The sequence below is a fragment of the Anomaloglossus baeobatrachus genome, chromosome 9, assembly GCF_048569485.1.
Source record: "Anomaloglossus baeobatrachus isolate aAnoBae1 chromosome 9, aAnoBae1.hap1, whole genome shotgun sequence".
Lineage (NCBI taxonomy): Eukaryota > Metazoa > Chordata > Amphibia > Anura > Aromobatidae > Anomaloglossus > Anomaloglossus baeobatrachus.
The window spans coordinates 176479085-176495418 of record NC_134361.1 but is presented as its reverse complement, the minus strand read 5'-3'; the positions used below and the strand labels follow the sequence as shown (position 1 = coordinate 176495418).

At 51.6% G+C, this 16334-nt stretch overlaps 1 protein-coding gene across 2 annotated transcripts in view; it reads left to right on the top strand.

Annotated features, from left to right (window-relative positions):
* The window catches only part of AIFM1 (apoptosis inducing factor mitochondria associated 1), an 84245-nt gene that overhangs the window by 31348 nt on the left and 36563 nt on the right, over positions 1-16334 (top strand). For both annotated transcript variants that reach the window (XM_075322810.1, XM_075322809.1), the window contains exons 12-13: positions 66-173; positions 1029-1117. In XM_075322810.1, coding sequence (XP_075178925.1) covers positions 66-173; positions 1029-1117 — 197 coding nt within the window. The remainder of the gene's footprint in view (positions 1-65; positions 174-1028; positions 1118-16334) is intronic.

Below are 16334 nucleotides of genomic sequence, written 5' to 3'. Positions count from 1 at the left end.
TACAAGATAATCATTAAAATATAAAAAAAACTACCTTTTTTTGTTTTTTGTTCTTTTTTTTGCAGCACAAAAGTCAAAGCTTGAAGTTATACAGATGTTTCCTGAAAGTGGAAACATGGGGAAGGTCCTCCCAGAGTATCTAAGTCATTGGACCACTGATAAAGTTACCAGGGGTGAGTTTGTACTCTTTACCCCCATAGGTGTGCCTTAAAGTCTCATAGACACCTTATAACAATCTTTACCCCCACAAGTGTGCCTTAGTCTCATAGGCACCTTATTACAATCTTTAACCCCACAAGTGTGCCTTAAGCGGGCTTTACACGCTATGATATATCTTACGATATGTTGTCGGGGTCACGTCGTTAGTGACACACATCCGGCATCGTTTGACATATTATAGCGTGTGACAGCTACGAGCGAGTGTGAACGAGCAAAAATACTCACCTTATCGTTGCTCGTTGACACGTCGCTCATTTTCATAATGTCGGTCCTCCTTCTGTGCGCTGATTGTTCATTATTCCCGGGGCAGCACACATCGCTACGTGTGACACCCCGGGAACGATGAACTGCAGCTTACCTGTGGCCGCCGGCAATGCGGAAGGAAGGAGGTGGGCAGGATGTTACATCCCACTCATCTCCGCCCCTCCGCGTCTATTGGTCGGCGGCTGTGTGACGTTGCTGTGACGCCGAACGTCCCTCCCCCTTCAGGAAGTGGATGTTCGCCGCCCACATCGAGGTCGTTCGGGAGGTAAGTATGTGTGACGGTGGTTACTGACTTTGTGCAACACGGGCAACAAATTGCCCATGCCGCACAAACGATGGGGGCGGGTGCGATCACACATGAAATCGACGCATGTAAAGCAGCCTTTAGTGTCATAGGCACCTTATTATAATCTTTACCCCCACAAGTGTGCCTTAGTCTCATAGGCACCTTATTACAATCTTTACCCCCTTAAAGTCTCGTAGGCTTGTTATTACAGATTTTACTCTTATGTTTTGTTTCCTTTTGTCCTTCATCTCCTGTCTAGAGGGCGTGAATGTAATATCCGATGCTGTCGTCAAGTCTGTCAGCTACAAAAGTGGGAAACTTCATATTTCTCTAAAGGATGGAAGACAGGTAATACCAGCACACTGTTAAATTCGGATTTTAAATGTCTTTATTTTTCCTTTTTATTTTATATTTGTCTTACGAAGTTTCTCGTCAGCTTAATTTTGAAGTTAAAGATGATCCACAGTGTTCTGTATTCACATAAAGGAACCGACCAGCAGGATTTTGCTATATGAGGTAAAGACAGTCCCATACAGGCAGTAAGATGCTGAATCCAGGCATACCTGTTATAGAAAGATTGGATGATTGGTTGCTGAAATATCTTTAATCATTGTTGCAGAAATGCACTGCAGTTTGATTGACGGGTGCAGCGGGGGCGGGCCTTTGTGGGTCGGGTTCATTCTCCAGCATCCTCCTGGCTTGCCCCCTTTTCTTTATTTGAATGTCATGCCACCAGTGCTACAGTTGACGGCGTGAACGCATTGCCAGAAAAATGATGTCTTCATTAAAGTGGCGCCGGAGTCCACGCATGCACCTAGAGCGATCCCCAGCTCCATTTTAGTGAAGACTGAGAGGCATCGGCACACATGCGGATGTAAAAAAAAAAAAAAAAAATTGCACACGCACCAATGACTCTCCTAGTCTTCTCCACAGTGTCTTCAATAAAATGGCACCGGAGATCGTGGTACGTGCATGCGCATTCTTCGGTGCTGTTTTAATGAAGACATAATTACTGTGGCAGTGTGCACACGCCGCCAGCAACAGCCATCATGGTGTGATATTCAAATAAAGAGAAGGGGCAAGCCGGAGAAATAAGCGCCGAGAACTCGACCCACAATATCCCGGCCCATTGCACACATCAAAGTCAAGTGCTTTTTGGAACTTTGATTAAAGATATTTCAGCAACCAAGCATCCGATCTTTCTATAACAGGTATGCCTGGATTCAGCATCTTACTGCCTGTATGGCCCTGCCTTTATCTCATATCACAAAATCCTAGTAGTTGGTTCCCTTTAATCTGGTAAACCTCTAACTTGTGCTCACATGTCACACTTTATAATAGAAGGACGCCATTGACTGCGGGAGTTTCAAACCAAAATCTCTATTAAATACTGACCTGAAATGGTGGGCGAAGCTGCTAGCTTCCAGAAATAGGCCCTGAGCAAGTGGGTGTAATACCCCAGAGAGAAGGTGAATATAACACCACCCGACTAATCATCACCATTTACTATGCAGACTCGTCAAATGATACCACGTTAACACCGTTTAAAAAAAAAAATTGATAATTAAAGGGATTGTCCAGATTTGGACCTTTGTGACTGCACACTTGTGAATCCTCACATTGCACACAGTGTATATGCTGTCAGGATTCTTCAGTGCTGGCTTCAGTCAACACAAGTGAATTGAGCAAGGTCGCACATGTCTAGTCAAAATGTGGCCAGAAGTATGCATATTGCACGCTAAGGCTATGTGCCCACGCTGCGGATTTGCCGCGGATTTGCCGCGGATTTGCCGCGGATTTGCCGCGGATTTGCCGCGGATTTGCCGCGGATTTCCCGAAAATCTGCAGCAGCGGCACTTCCAAGCCATTTCAATGGCATTTTGGAAATGCTGTGTCCATGCTGCGGATTTTTCCGCTGCGGATTTGCCGCGGATTTTGATCCGGAAAAATCTGCAGCATGTCAATTGTTTGGTGCGGATTTTTGGTTTTGAATGGGGAAAAAAAAAAAAAAAATCCGCATCAAAATCCGCGGCAAATCCGCGGATTTTCAGGCAGAAAAATCCGCAGGTACATTCTACCGTGGACACATAGCCTAACAGTCACATGATCGCCCGGCACCAGAGGATCCTGACAGTGGGCAGTGTGCGAGATGAGCATGCACAAACCTGCAGTAACAGAGTGATACTTTTGTGTCAAACCTGATCAACCTGCTACTCTTAAATGTAGCTGTCCTTCCCCCTCTCCCTCGCCAGCTAATCTTTTTGCTTTCCCACCGAGTGCTAACCTCTGTATTAATCGACTGTTCCGCCTTCCTTCTCAATCGGAGCCAGACAAGGATGATCCCATTCTCCAGCCTTATTGGTCATCACCATGGAATAGTTGCTTCGAAAAATCCGACAAAACTGAAAGAGCCATGGCCCTTAACATCAGTAATGTTACCTGCAGATAAGCTTTTAGGCTGTGTTCACACACTGCGTTTTTTACCTGCGTTTTTGGTCCGTTTTTGCTGCAGAAATTTCTTGAGAAATTCTTGTAACCTTTCTGCAGACATTCCCCAGCAAAACCTATGGCAAAAAAAATTAGCTGTGCACACACTGCGTTTTTTTCTTAAGAAAATTCTTTCAGTAGATTTTCTTAAGAAAAAGAATGAGCATGTCACTTCTTTTCTGCAGCTAACTGCGTTTTTTGCCATAGATAATTGGCACAATAACGCAGGGAGCAACCAGCGGTAAAAACGCACCAAAAACGGACCTAAAACGCACCAAAAACGCACCGAAAACGCGGCAAAAACGCAGGTGCGTTTTTGGTGCGTTTTTTAACACAGGTGCACTCTTAAGAAATTTCTTAAGAAATTTCTTAAGAAAAATCATTTTTCTAGTGTGAACATAGCCTTAGTACTAACTACAAACCCTAAAATCTAAAGACTAGAGCGACTCGCCAACCAGGAGGCTAGACAACATGAGATCTCTCACAAAATCAGAGCATTCACCCAAATCCAATTAGACTTCTTGAATATGTTGCATCTTCTCCCCTTCCTTTACTACTTGGGGTCTGTTTACATTTACTAGCTGTGCCTAAAAGCCTTCTTACTTAAAGATGTTATCCGACAAACTCCAACATTTTTTTTAAGCAAATCTGTGCTGTATTGTTATCTAAAATAACATATATATATATATATATATACATTTTTTTTATGCCTTTTTGTTCCTCTTGAATTATCACTTTATTCTCTGCAGTCACGTTATTTACCTGCAGCTCAAGCAAACTTGACTTTCTTTGTCGCTCCATTGGGAGACACAGACAATTGGGTGTATAGCTTCTGCCTCCGGAGGCCACACAAAGTATTACACTTTAAAAAGTGTAACCCCTCCCCTCTGCCTATACACCCTCCCGTGCATCACGGGCTCCTCAGTTTTATGCTTTGTGTGGAAGGAGGCACACATCCACTCATGCATTCTTATTTTAGTTATATCGGTTGGAAGAAAAGTGGGCCCCCACGGGGCCCCCGGCATGTTCCCTTCTCACCCCACTACGTCGGCGGTGCTGTTAAGGTTGAGGTACCCATTGCGGGTACAAAGGCCGGAGCCTCATGCCGTCTCCTTCACCATCCCTTAGCGGCTCTGGGAGAAGTGGGATCCTGAGCGGTCATCCATTCACTGGGACCGTGCTCCCTCCGCAGCCCCTGTGGGAATCTGCCGGACAGGAGTCTATATTTATCCTCAGGGACCGGGCCCTGCATCACTAAGGTACTCTGTGTCCCCATGGGGGCTGTGCATGGAGCGCCTTCATCCCGGACGCTGCAGCAGCTGCTTATTTGTGAAGGCCGGCGGACTTCCGCGCCGACCGCGCCTGCTTGTCGGCCGCGGTCTTAAATTTAGTCCCCGGCTTCATTGCGGCCTAGTAGCAAAACTCCCGCCCCCGGGCCTGTCTGTCAGGGGTAAGGGCGGGACTGCCGACCTGACGTCGGATGTGAGGGCCGGAGCATCCTGTATGTTTCCTCCCCCCTCACTGATCACTGTGGGGACTCCAGATTCCCGCACTTTTCTAGCGCCGCCCACGGCCCCACTCCTCCCCAGAGAGGCTCCGGCAGCCATTTTTTTGGCATTCTGCCGGTGGAGGATTTCCAGGAAAGAGCTCTGCAACTCTGGGAGACCTAAGGCAGGGAATCTGGAGGACACACGCTCCGCTTTTTAGCGGTCGGTAAGCCACACCGGTCACCCGGTGCTGGTCCCCTTAGGGTGCTGGAATAGATTATATAATATATATATATATATATATATATATATATATATATATATATATATATATATATATATATATATATATATATATATATATATATATATATATATATAGTTATTATATATATATATATATATATATATATATATATATATATATATATATATATATATATATAATATATTTCTGTTCGGTCGGGCTATATACCTTTTCCCATATACCCACAGTGATCACTCTCCTAGGAGACAACAGCATGTCGTCCACAAGGAGCAAGGGTGCCAAGGCACAGGGTTATTTTGCGACCTGTGCCTCTTGTGCGGCTATGTTACCTGCGGGTTCCACCTACCCTCACTGTGAGCAATGCTCGACCCCTGTTTTGCTTGCTCAGCCGGAACCTCGGTCACTAGTGGGACCCTCGGCTCAGGTAGACCCCCCTGCTCCCCCTGTCCAGGCGGCAGGGACAGAGTTTGCCGTTTTTGCTGAGAAACTCTCTGAGTCACTCTCACAATCCATGGCTCAGTCTATGGACAAATGGTCTGCCAAGCTGCTTGAAGCTTTACAGTCCAGACCGGTCCTTACACAGGCCCCGGGCCCTGTTGGATCGTCGCCTCCAGGCCCCTCTCTGTCCGCGCCGCAGCGCATTCCCAGGGGGGGACCTAGGTCTCACGTGGAGGACTCCTGCCCGGACCACAGTCCCAGACCGGCTAAGCGGGCCCGTTGAGAATCTTCCCCGACTTCTTCACGCTGCTCGGGTTCCCAGCTTGAGGACTCTCTGGAGGACGAGGCGGACGTCGCAGCTCAGGGCTCTGATCCTGACGTTGCTCTCAATCTTGATACACCTGAAGGGTACGCCATAGTAAATGACCGTATCTCGTCCATCAACCAGGTGTTAGATATATCTCCCCCGCCGCCACCTGTAGAGGAGTCGACTTCTCAGCAGGAGAAACACCAGTTTCGGTTCCCTAAACGTACACGGAGTGCGTTTTTCGATCACTCTAACTTCAGAGATGCTGTCCAGAAGCCCAGAGCGGTTCCGGACAAGCGCTTTACTAAGCGCCTTACTGACACACGTTACCCCTTCCCCTCTGACGTAGTTAAGGGTTGGGCTCAATGTCCCAAGGTGGATCCTCCAGTCTCTAGATTGGCGGCTAGATCTGTGGTATCGGTTGCAGATGGCTCATCGCTAAAAGATGCCACTGACAGGCAGATAGAGCTCCTGGTGAAATCCATCTATGAAGCCACGGGCGCGTCTTTTGCCCCGGCTTTTGCAGCCGTGTGGGCACTCCAAGCTATCTCCGCTTGTCTGGCCGAGATTAACGTGGTCACACGTAATTCTGCTCCGCAGGTTGCGTCTTTGACTTCTCAGGCGTCAGCTTTTTCTTCCTACGCCATGAACGCAGTTCTAGACTCTGCTAGCCGTACAGCGGTGGCATCCGCCAATTCTGTGGCAGTCCGCAGGGCCATGTGGCTGCGCGAATGGAAGGCAGACTCGGCTTCCAAGAGGTTCTTAACCGGTTTGCCGTTCTCTGGCGACCGATTGTTTGGTGAACGATTGGATGAGATTATTAAGGAATCCAAGGGAAAGGACTCCTCCTTACCCCAGTCCAAACCGAAGAGACCTCAGCAACGGAAAATACAATCGAGGTTTCGGTCCTTTCGTCCCTCCGCCAAGCCCCAATCCTCTTCGTCCAGCAGGCCGGAGAAAGGCCAGAGGAACTCCTATACGTGGCGGGCTAAGCCACGTCCCCAAATCCCGCCGGAGGCAATGCCTCCAAGGCGGCCTCTTCATGACTCTCGGCATCCCCGAACCGCATCCTCGGTTGGTGGCAGGCTCTCCCGCTTTTGCGACGCCTGGTGGCCACATGTTCAAGACCGATGGGTGAGAGACATTCTGTCTCACGGTTACAGGATAGAGTTCAGCTCTCGTCCCCCGACTCGTTTCTTCAGAACCTCTCCGCCCCCTGCGCGGGCCGATGCACTTTTTCAGGCGGTGGACGCTCTGAAGACAGAAGGAGTTGTGATCCCTGTTCCTCCCCAGGAACATGGTCGCGGCTTTTACTCCAACTTGTTTGTGGTGCCAAAGAAGGACGGTTCGTTCCGTCCCGTTCTGGTCCTCAAACTACTCAACAGACATGTGAGTACCAGACGGTTTCGGATGGAATCTCTCCGCTCGGTCATCGCATCGATGTCACAAGGAGACTTCCTAGCATCGATCGACATCAAGGATGCTTATCTCCATGTGCCGATCGCACCCGAACATCAACGCTTTTTGCGTTTCGCCATTGGGGACGAACACCTTCAGTTCGTGGCATTGCCTTTCGGCCTGGCGACAGCCCCACGGGTGTTCACAAAGGTCATGGCATCTGTTGTGGCGGTCCTACACTCTCAGGGCCACTCGGTGATTCCCTACTTAGACGATCTTCTGGTCAGGGCACCCTCTCAGATGGCGTGTCAACACAGCCTTACCGTCGCTCTGGCGACTCTCCAGTAGTTTGGGTGGATCATCAACTTCCCAAAATCCAAGTTGACACCGACCCAATCACTGACTTACCTCGGGATGGAGTTTCATACTCAGTCAGCGGTAGTCATGCTACCGCTGGACAAACAGCTTTCTCTGCAGGCAGGGGTGCAATCTCTTCTTCGGGGTCAGTCACACCCCTTGAGGCGTCTCATGCACTTCCTGGGGAAGATGGTGGCAGCGATGGAGGCAGTGCCCTTCGCGCAATTCCATCTGCGGCCACTCCAGTGGGACATTCTCCGCAAATGGGACAGGAGGTCGACTTCCCTCGACAGGAACGGCTCTCTTTCCCTTGCAACCAAGACGTCACTTCAGTGGTGGCTCCTTACCAACTCTCTGTCGCGGGGAAAATCCTTCCTACCCCCAACCTGGGCTGTGGTCACCACGGACGCGAGCCTGTCAGGGTGGGGGGCGGTTTTTCTCCACCACAGGGCTCAGGGAACCTGGACTCCGATAGTCATCCCTTCAGATCAATATTCTGGAGATAAGGGCAGTGTATCTAGCCCTATTGGCTTTTCATCGGTGGCTGGAGGGCAGGCAGATCTGTATCCAGTCGGACAACGCCACTGCCGTCGCATACATCAACCACCAAGGCGGCACTCGCAGTCGTCAAGCCTTCCAGGAGGTCCGACGGATTCTGCAGTGGGTGGAAGCCACAGCCTCCACCATCTCCGCAGTTCACATCCCGGGCGTAGAAAACTGGGAAGCAGATTTTCTCAGTCGTCAGGGCATGGACGCGGGGGAATGGTCTCTTCACCCAGACGTGTTTCGAGAGATCTGTCGCCGCTGGGGAACGCCGGACGTCGATCTCATGGCGTCACGGCACAACAACAAAGTCCCGGCATTCATGGCCCGGTCTCAAGATCACAGAGCTCTGGCGGCGGACGCATTAGTTCAGGATTGGTCGCAGTTTCGACTGCCTTATGTATTTCCTCCTCTGGCGATGCTGCCAAGAGTGCTGCGCAAAATCAGGTCCGACTGTCGTCGCGCCATTCTCGTCGCCCCAGATTGGCCGAGGCGGTCGTGGTACCCGGATCTGTGGCATCTCACGGTGGGTCAACCGTGGGCGCTCCCAGACCGCCCAGACTTGCTGTCACAAGGGCCGTTTCTTTGTCGCTCTATTGGGAGACCCAGACAATTGGGTGTATAGGCTATGCCTCCGGAGGCCGCACAAAGTATTACACTCAAAAGTGTTAAGCCCCTCCCCTTCTGCCTATACACCCCCCGTGCTCCCACGGGCTCCTCAGTTTTTTGCTTTGTGCGAAGGAGGTCAGACACGCACGCACAGCTCCATAGATGGGTCAGCAGCAGCTGCTGACCATGTCGGATGGAAGAAAAGTGGGCCCATATAGGGCCCCCAGCATGCTCCCTTCTCACCCCACTCTTGTCGGCGGTGTTGTTAAGGTTGAGGTATCCATTGCGGGTACGGAGGCTGGAGCCCACATGCTGTTTTCCTTCCCCATCCCCCTCAGGGCTCTGGGTGAAGTGGGATCTTACCGGTCTCCAGGCACTGAGACCGTGCTCCATCCACAGCTCCTAAGACTCTGCTGGATAGGAGCCGAGTATCGTTCAGGGACATGGCCCTGCTACTTGAAGGTACTCTGTGTCCCTGTGGGGACCGCGCACAGCAACACTCCAGCATTGCTGGGTGTGCTAGTGCACCGGGGACCGCGGCGCTGACCGGGTTAATGTGCCATTACACACTCAGCGTCGCTGAGTGTGTTTATGTAGGGGGACTACCGTACTACCGCCGCCGCCATGTTTTTAACACTGAGGCGCGGCTGGGACTTGTAGTGCGCCGGGGACTTCCGCGCGGTCGCGCTTTTATGGCAGCCGCGCTTATTACTTGAGTCCCCGGCTTGTACGGCCTAGTGTTTCCTCCTCCCGCCCACAGCCCTGACAGGCAGGGGAAGGGCGGGACGCTTTACAGACGAGCTGCAGTGAGGGCTGGAGCATGCTTTGCATACTCCACTCCCCTCACTGCACTGTGAGGCACCAGTTCCCGCACTTTCTAAGGGTCACGCCCACGGCTTCCTCCTCTCTCAGGACGCCGGCAGCCGTGCCATTACACACTCAGCATCGCTGAGTGTGTTTATGTAGGGAGACTACCGCGCTGACCGCCGCCGCCATGTTTTGACACTGAGGCGCGGCTGGGACTTGTAGTGCGCCGGGGACTTCCGCGCGGCCGCGCTTTTACGGCGGCCGCGTTTATTACTCGAGTCCCCGGCTTTTGCGGCCTAGTCTTTCTTCCTCCCGCCCACAGCCCTGACAAGCAGGGGAAGGGCGGGACGCTGCACAGGATGAGCAGCACTGAGGGCTGGAGCATGCTTTGCATGCTCCACCCCCCTCACTGTCCTCTCCTCAGAAGCCGGCAGCCATTCCTGTCAGCTCCTTGAATGCTGCAGAGGGGGACAAATTCTGACAGACCCAGGCAGGGACCCTGGTGGCCTCACAACCGCTTTATGCGGGGGGTATGCAGCATCTGTGGTGCTAGCCACATTTGTGCAGGAGTGTAATTTTAAATCATATGTTTATAAGATATGCTTTACACTGTATGGTGCACAGTTGATTCTGTATAGATATTGTGTTGCTCAGGGAAGTCAACAGCATGGCGCCCATAAAAGGCAGGAGCGCCAAACCACAGGCTTACTATGCTGCCTGCGCCGCATGTACGACCCCTCTGCCGGCAGGATCCACTGAGCAATCCAGACCGGTATCTCAGCACAGGGGCACTGTTGAATCATTGCTCCCTGGCCCACCTCAGTTGGACCAGAGGTCTCCCCGGGGTGTCTCATAGATCCCAGAGTGAGGTCTCTGATACAGACCCCAGCCCCTGACCGTCTAAGCGAGCTCGCTGGGAAATTCCCTCGACATCTTCATATTGGTCAGGGTCTCAGCGGGGGGAATCCCTGGATGATGAAGCGGAGACAGCTGATCAGGATTCTGATCCTGAGGCCGCTCTCAATCTTGATACGCCTGACGGGGACGCCATAGTGAACGATCTTATAGCGTCTATCAATCAAAGATGCCACTCACAGGCAGATGGAGCTCTGGTTGAAATCCATCTATGAAGCTATCAGCGCTTCTTTTGCACCAGCATTTGCAGCCGTATGGGTGCTACAAGCTATCTCAGCAGGTCAAGCGCAAATTGACGCAGCCACACAGACGTCGGCATTTGCGTCTTACGCTATTAATGCTGTCCTGGACTCTGCGAGCCGTATGGCGGTTGCTTCCGCCAATTCGGTGGTACTCTGCAGGGCCTTGTGGCTACGGAACTGGAAGGCAGATTCTGCTTCCAAAAAAGCGTTTAACCAGTTTGCCAATTTCTGGCGACCGACCGTTTGGCGAACGTTTGGATGAAATCATCAAACAATACAAGGGAAAGGATACATCCTTACCCCAGCCCAAACCGAACATACCCCAACAGAGGATGGGGCAGTCGAGGTTTCGGTTCTTTCGGGGCGCGGGCAGGTCCCAATTTTCCTCGTCCAAAAGGCCTCTGAATAGATCAAGGGCTCTCCGATTCATGGCGGTCTAAGTCAAAAAGACCACCGGAGGTGCCGCTACCAAAGCGGCTTCTTGATGGCTTTCGGTCTCCTCAATCCGCATCCTCGGTTGGTGGCAGGCTTTCCCGCTTTTGCGACTCCTGGCTGCCAAGGGTAAAAGACCGTTGGGCGAGAGACATTCTGGCTCACGGTTACAAGTTAGAGTTCGCCTCTCGTCCCCCGACTCGATTCTTCAGGTTATCCCCGCCTCCCGAGCGAGCCGAGGCTCTTCTGCAGGCGCTGGGCACTCTGAAGGCAGAAGGAGTGGTGGTCCCTGTTCCTATTCAGCAACAGGGTCACGGGTTTTTCTCCAACCTGTTTGTGGTTACAAAGAAGGACGGGTCTTTCCGTCCTGTCCTGGACCCGTAACTGCTCAACAAACACGTATAGACCAGACGGTTCCGGATGGAAACCCTCCGCTCAGTCATCGACTCAATGTCCCCAGAAGATTTCCTTGCATCGATCGATATCAAAGATGCTTTTCTCCACGTACCGGTGGCTCCAGAGCACCAACGCTTCTTGCGCTTCACCATAGGAGACGAACACCTGCAGTTCGTGGCACTGCAGTTCGGCCTGGCTACAGCCCCACGGGTTTTCACCAAGGTCAGGGCTACAGTAGTTGCGGTCCTCCACTCTCAGGGTCACTCGGTGATCCCTTACTTGGATGATCTGCTGATCAAGGCACCCTCTCAAGAGGCATGCCAACACAGCCCCGACGCTTCTCTGGGGGCTCTCCAGAGTTTCGGGTGGATCATCAATTTTCCAAAGTCAAATCTGACACCAGCCCAATCGCTGACATATCTTGGCATGGAGTTTCATACCCTATCGGCGATAGTGAAGCTTCCGCTGATCAACAAGCGTTCACTACAGAAAGGGGTGCAATCTCTCCTTCAAGGTCAAGCACACCCCTTGAAGGGCCTCATGCACTTCCTGGGGAAGATGGTGGCAGCAATGGAGGCAGTTCCTTTCGCGCAGTTTCACCCGCGTCCTCTTCATTGGGACATCCTACGCAAATAGGACAGGAAACCGACGTCCCTCGACAGGAACGTCTCCCTCTCTCAGGCAACCAAAGCTTCCCTTAGGGGGTGGCTTTCTTCCCACTTCATTATCGCATGGGAAATCCTTCCTACCCCCATCCTGGGAGGTGGTCACGACGGACGCGAGTCTGTCAGGGTGGGGAGCAGTCTTTCTCCACCACAGGGCTCAGGGTACGTGGACTCAGCAAGAGTCCTCGCTTCAGATCAATGTTCTGAAGATCAGGGCAGTGTATCTTGCCCTAAAAAGTGTTCCAGCAGTGGCTGGAAGGCAAGCAGATCCGAATTCAGTCGGACAACTCCACAGTGGTGGCTTACATCAACCACCAAGGCGGAACACGCAGTCGGCAAGCCTTCCAGGAAGTCCGGCGGATTTTGATGTGGGTGGAAGCCACGGCCTCCACCATCTCCGCAGTTCACATCCCGGGCGTCGAAAACTGGGAAGCAGACTTTCTCAGTCGCCAGGGCATGGACGCAGGGGAATGGTCTCTTCACCCGGGCGTGTTTCAGGAGATCTGTTGCCGCTGAGGGAGGCCGGACGTCGACCTAATGGCGTCCCGGCACAACAACAAGGTCACGGCATTCATGGCACGCTCTCACGATCACAGAGCTATGGCGGCAGACGCCTTAGTTCGGAATTGGTCGCAGTTTCAACTCCCTTATGTGTTTCCTCCGCTGGCACTGTTGCCCAGAGTGTTACGCACGATCAGGGCCGACTGCCGCCGCGCCATCCTCGTCACTCCAGACTGGCCGAGGAGGTCGTGGTACCCGGATCTGTGGCATCTCACGGTAGGCCAAACGTGGGCACTACCAGTCCGACCAGACTTGCTGTCTCAAGGGCCGTTTTTCCATTTGAATTCTGCGGCCCTCAACCTGACACTGTGGCCATTGAGTCCTAGATCTAGCGTCTTCAGGATTATCTCAAGAGGTCATTGCCACTATGAGACAGGTTAGGAAACCAACGTCCGCCAAGAGCTACCACAGGACGTGGAAAAATTTTCCTGTCGTGGTGCTCTGCTCGGGGTTTTTCTCCCTGGCCTTTTGCCTTGCCCATTTTTCTGTCCTTCCTTCAATCTGGACTGGAAAAGGGTTTGTCGCTCGGCTCCCTTAAGGGACAAGTCTCAGCGCTCTCTGTGTTTTTTCCAGTAGCGCCTAGCCAGACTTCCACAGGTACGCACGTTCCTGCAGGGGGTTTGTCATATCGTTCCTCCTTACAAGCGGCCGTTAGAACCCTGGGATCTGAACGGGGTGCTGATGGTTCTTCAGAAACCACCATTCGATCCAATAAGGGATATTTCTTTCTCACGCCTTTCGCAGAAAGTGATTTTCCTAGTAGCAGTCACTTCACTTCGGAGAGTGTCTGAGCTAGCAATGTTGTCGTGCAAAGCCCCTTTCCTGGTGTTCACCAGGACAAGGTGGTTCTGCGTCCGGTTCTGGAATTTCTCCCAAGGGTGGTACCCCCCTTTCATCTCAATCAGGATATCTCCTTACCCTCTTTTTGTCATCATCCAGTTCACCAATGTGAAAAGGATTTGCACTGGTTAGATCTGGTGAGAGCACTCAGGCTGTACATTTCTCGTACGGCGCCCCTGCGCCGCTCGGATGCACTCTTTGTCCTTGTCGCTGGCCAGCGTAAAGGGTCACAGACTTCCAAATCAACCCTGGCCCGGTGGATCAAGGAACCAATTCTCGAAGCTTACCGGGCTGCCGGTTCCCTCAGGGCTCTCGGCCCATTCTACCAGAGCCGGGGGCGCGTCCTGGGCTTTGAGGCACCAGGCTACGGGTCAGCAGGTGTGTCAGGCGGCTACCTGGTCGAGCCTGCACACTTTCACGAAACACTATCAGGGGCATACCTATGCTTCGGCGGATGCCAGCCTAGGTAGATGAGTCCTTCAGGCGGCGGTTGCCCACCTGTAGGAAGAGGCCGTTTTACGGCTCTATTACGAGGTATTATTTTACCCACCCAGGGATTGCTTTTGGACATCCCAATTGTCTGGGTCTCCCAATAGAGCGACAAAGAAGAAGGGAATTTTGTTTACTTACCGTAAATTCCTTTTCTTCTAGCTCTAATTGGGAGACCCAGCACCCGCCCCTGTTTTTTTGTGTACACATGTTGTTCATGTTGTTTGGTTTCAGTTCTCCGATATTCCTTCGGATTGAATCTACTTTACACCAGTTTATAATCTTTTCCTCCTTCTTGCTTTTGCACCAAAACTGAGGAGCCCGTGGGAGCACGGGGGGTGTATAGGCAGAAGGGGAGGGGCTTAACACTTTTGAGTGTAATACTTTGTGCGGCCTCCGGAGGCATAGCCTATACACCCAATTGTCTGGGTCTCCCAATTAGAGCTAGAAGAAAAGGAATTTACGGTAAGTAAACAAAATTCCATTCTTTTCCATCTGAATTCTGTGGCCCTCAACCTGACTGTGTGGCCATTGAGTCCTGGCTCCTAGCGTCCTCAGGGTTATCTCAAGATGTCATTGCCACCATGAGACAGGCCAGGAAACCAACGTCTGCCAAGATCTATTACAGGTCTTGGAGGATCTTCTTATCCTGGTGCTCTGATAATGGTTTTACTCCCTGGCCCTTTGCCTTACCCACTTTTCTTTCATTCCTTCAATCTGGAATGGACAAGGGTTTGTCTCTCGGCTCTCTCAAGGGACAAGTATCGGCGCTATCCGTATTTTTTCAAAAGCGTCTAGCCAGGCTTCCGCAGGTCCGTACGTTCCTGCAGGGAGTTTGCCACATAGTCCCACCTTACAAGCGCCCGCTGGAACCCTGGGACCTTAACAGGGTGCTAACGGCTCTTCAGAAACCACCTTTCGAGCCGCTGCGGGATGTCTCTTTATCACGTCTTTCGCAGAAGGTGGCATTTCTAGTGGCAGTTACATCGCTCCGTAGAGTGTCGGAGCTGGCAGCGCTGTCATGCAAAGCCCCCTTCCTGGTTTTTCACCAGGATAAGGTGGTTCTGCGTCCTGTTCCGGAATTTCTCCCTAAGGTGGTATCTCCTTTTCATCTCAATCAGGATATCTCCTTACCTTCATTTTGCCCTAATCCAATTCACCAATGTGAAAAGGATTTGCACTCATTAGATATGGTGAGAGCACTCCGGCTCTACGTGTCTCGCACGGCGCCCCTGCGCCGTTCAGATGCGTTCTTTGTCCTTGTCGCTGGCCAGCGTAAGGGTTCGCAGGCTTCCAAGTCAACCTTGGCTCGGTGGATCAAGGAACCGATTCTTGAAGCCTACTGTTCTTCTGGGCTTCCGCTTCCTTTGGGGCTGAAAGCCCATTCTACCAGAGCCGTGGGTGCGTCCTGGGCATTGCGGCACCGGGCTACGGCTCAGCAGGTGTGTCAGGCAGCTACGTGGTCTAGTTTTCACACTTTCACGAAACACTATCAGGTGCATACCTATGCTTCGGCAGACGCCAGTCTAGGTAGGCGAGTCCTTCAGGCGGCGGTTGCCCACCTGTAAGAGGGGGTCGTTTTCGGCTCTTTTTATCGAGGTATTCTTTTACCCACCCAGGGACTGCTTTTGGACGTCCCAATTGTCTGGGTCTCCCAATGGAGCGACAAAGAAGGGAATTTTGTTTACTTACCGTAAATTCCTTTTCTTCTAGCTCCTATTGGGAGACCCAGCACCCGCCCCTGTTCCCTTCGGGCTGTTTGTTCTTTTGTGTACACATGTTGTTCATGTTGAATGGTTCTCTTGGTTCATGGTTTTCAGTTCTCCGAACATCCTTCGGAGTAAATTTACCTTAGACCAATTTATAAGTTTCCTCCTTCCTGCTTTTGCACCAAAACTGAGGAGCCCGTGATGCACGGGAGGGTGTATAGGCAGAGGGGAGGGGTTACACTTTTTAAAGTGTAATACTTTGTGTGGCCTCCGGAGGCAGAAGCTATACACCCAATTGTCTGGGTCTCCCAATAGGAGCTAGAAGAAAAGGAATTTACGGTAAGTAAACAAAATTCCCTTCTTTTCCTGTGCTTGGTTGCCAAACTTCACAGTCAGAGCTGGCACCGCCCAGCCTCATTGTCCAGCCCCGCCCTCTGCACACTCATTGGCTGTCAGTATTCTGCCCAGAACAGACCTTTAGCAGAGGACAATATGGGCCCATTACTACAGAGGACAATATGGGCACATATAATGTAGTTCCTTGTGCCAATCCTATAGTAATGCCCCCATCCTGTAATAATGTGCCCCATTTTTGTGCCTAGCCTGTAGTATTGT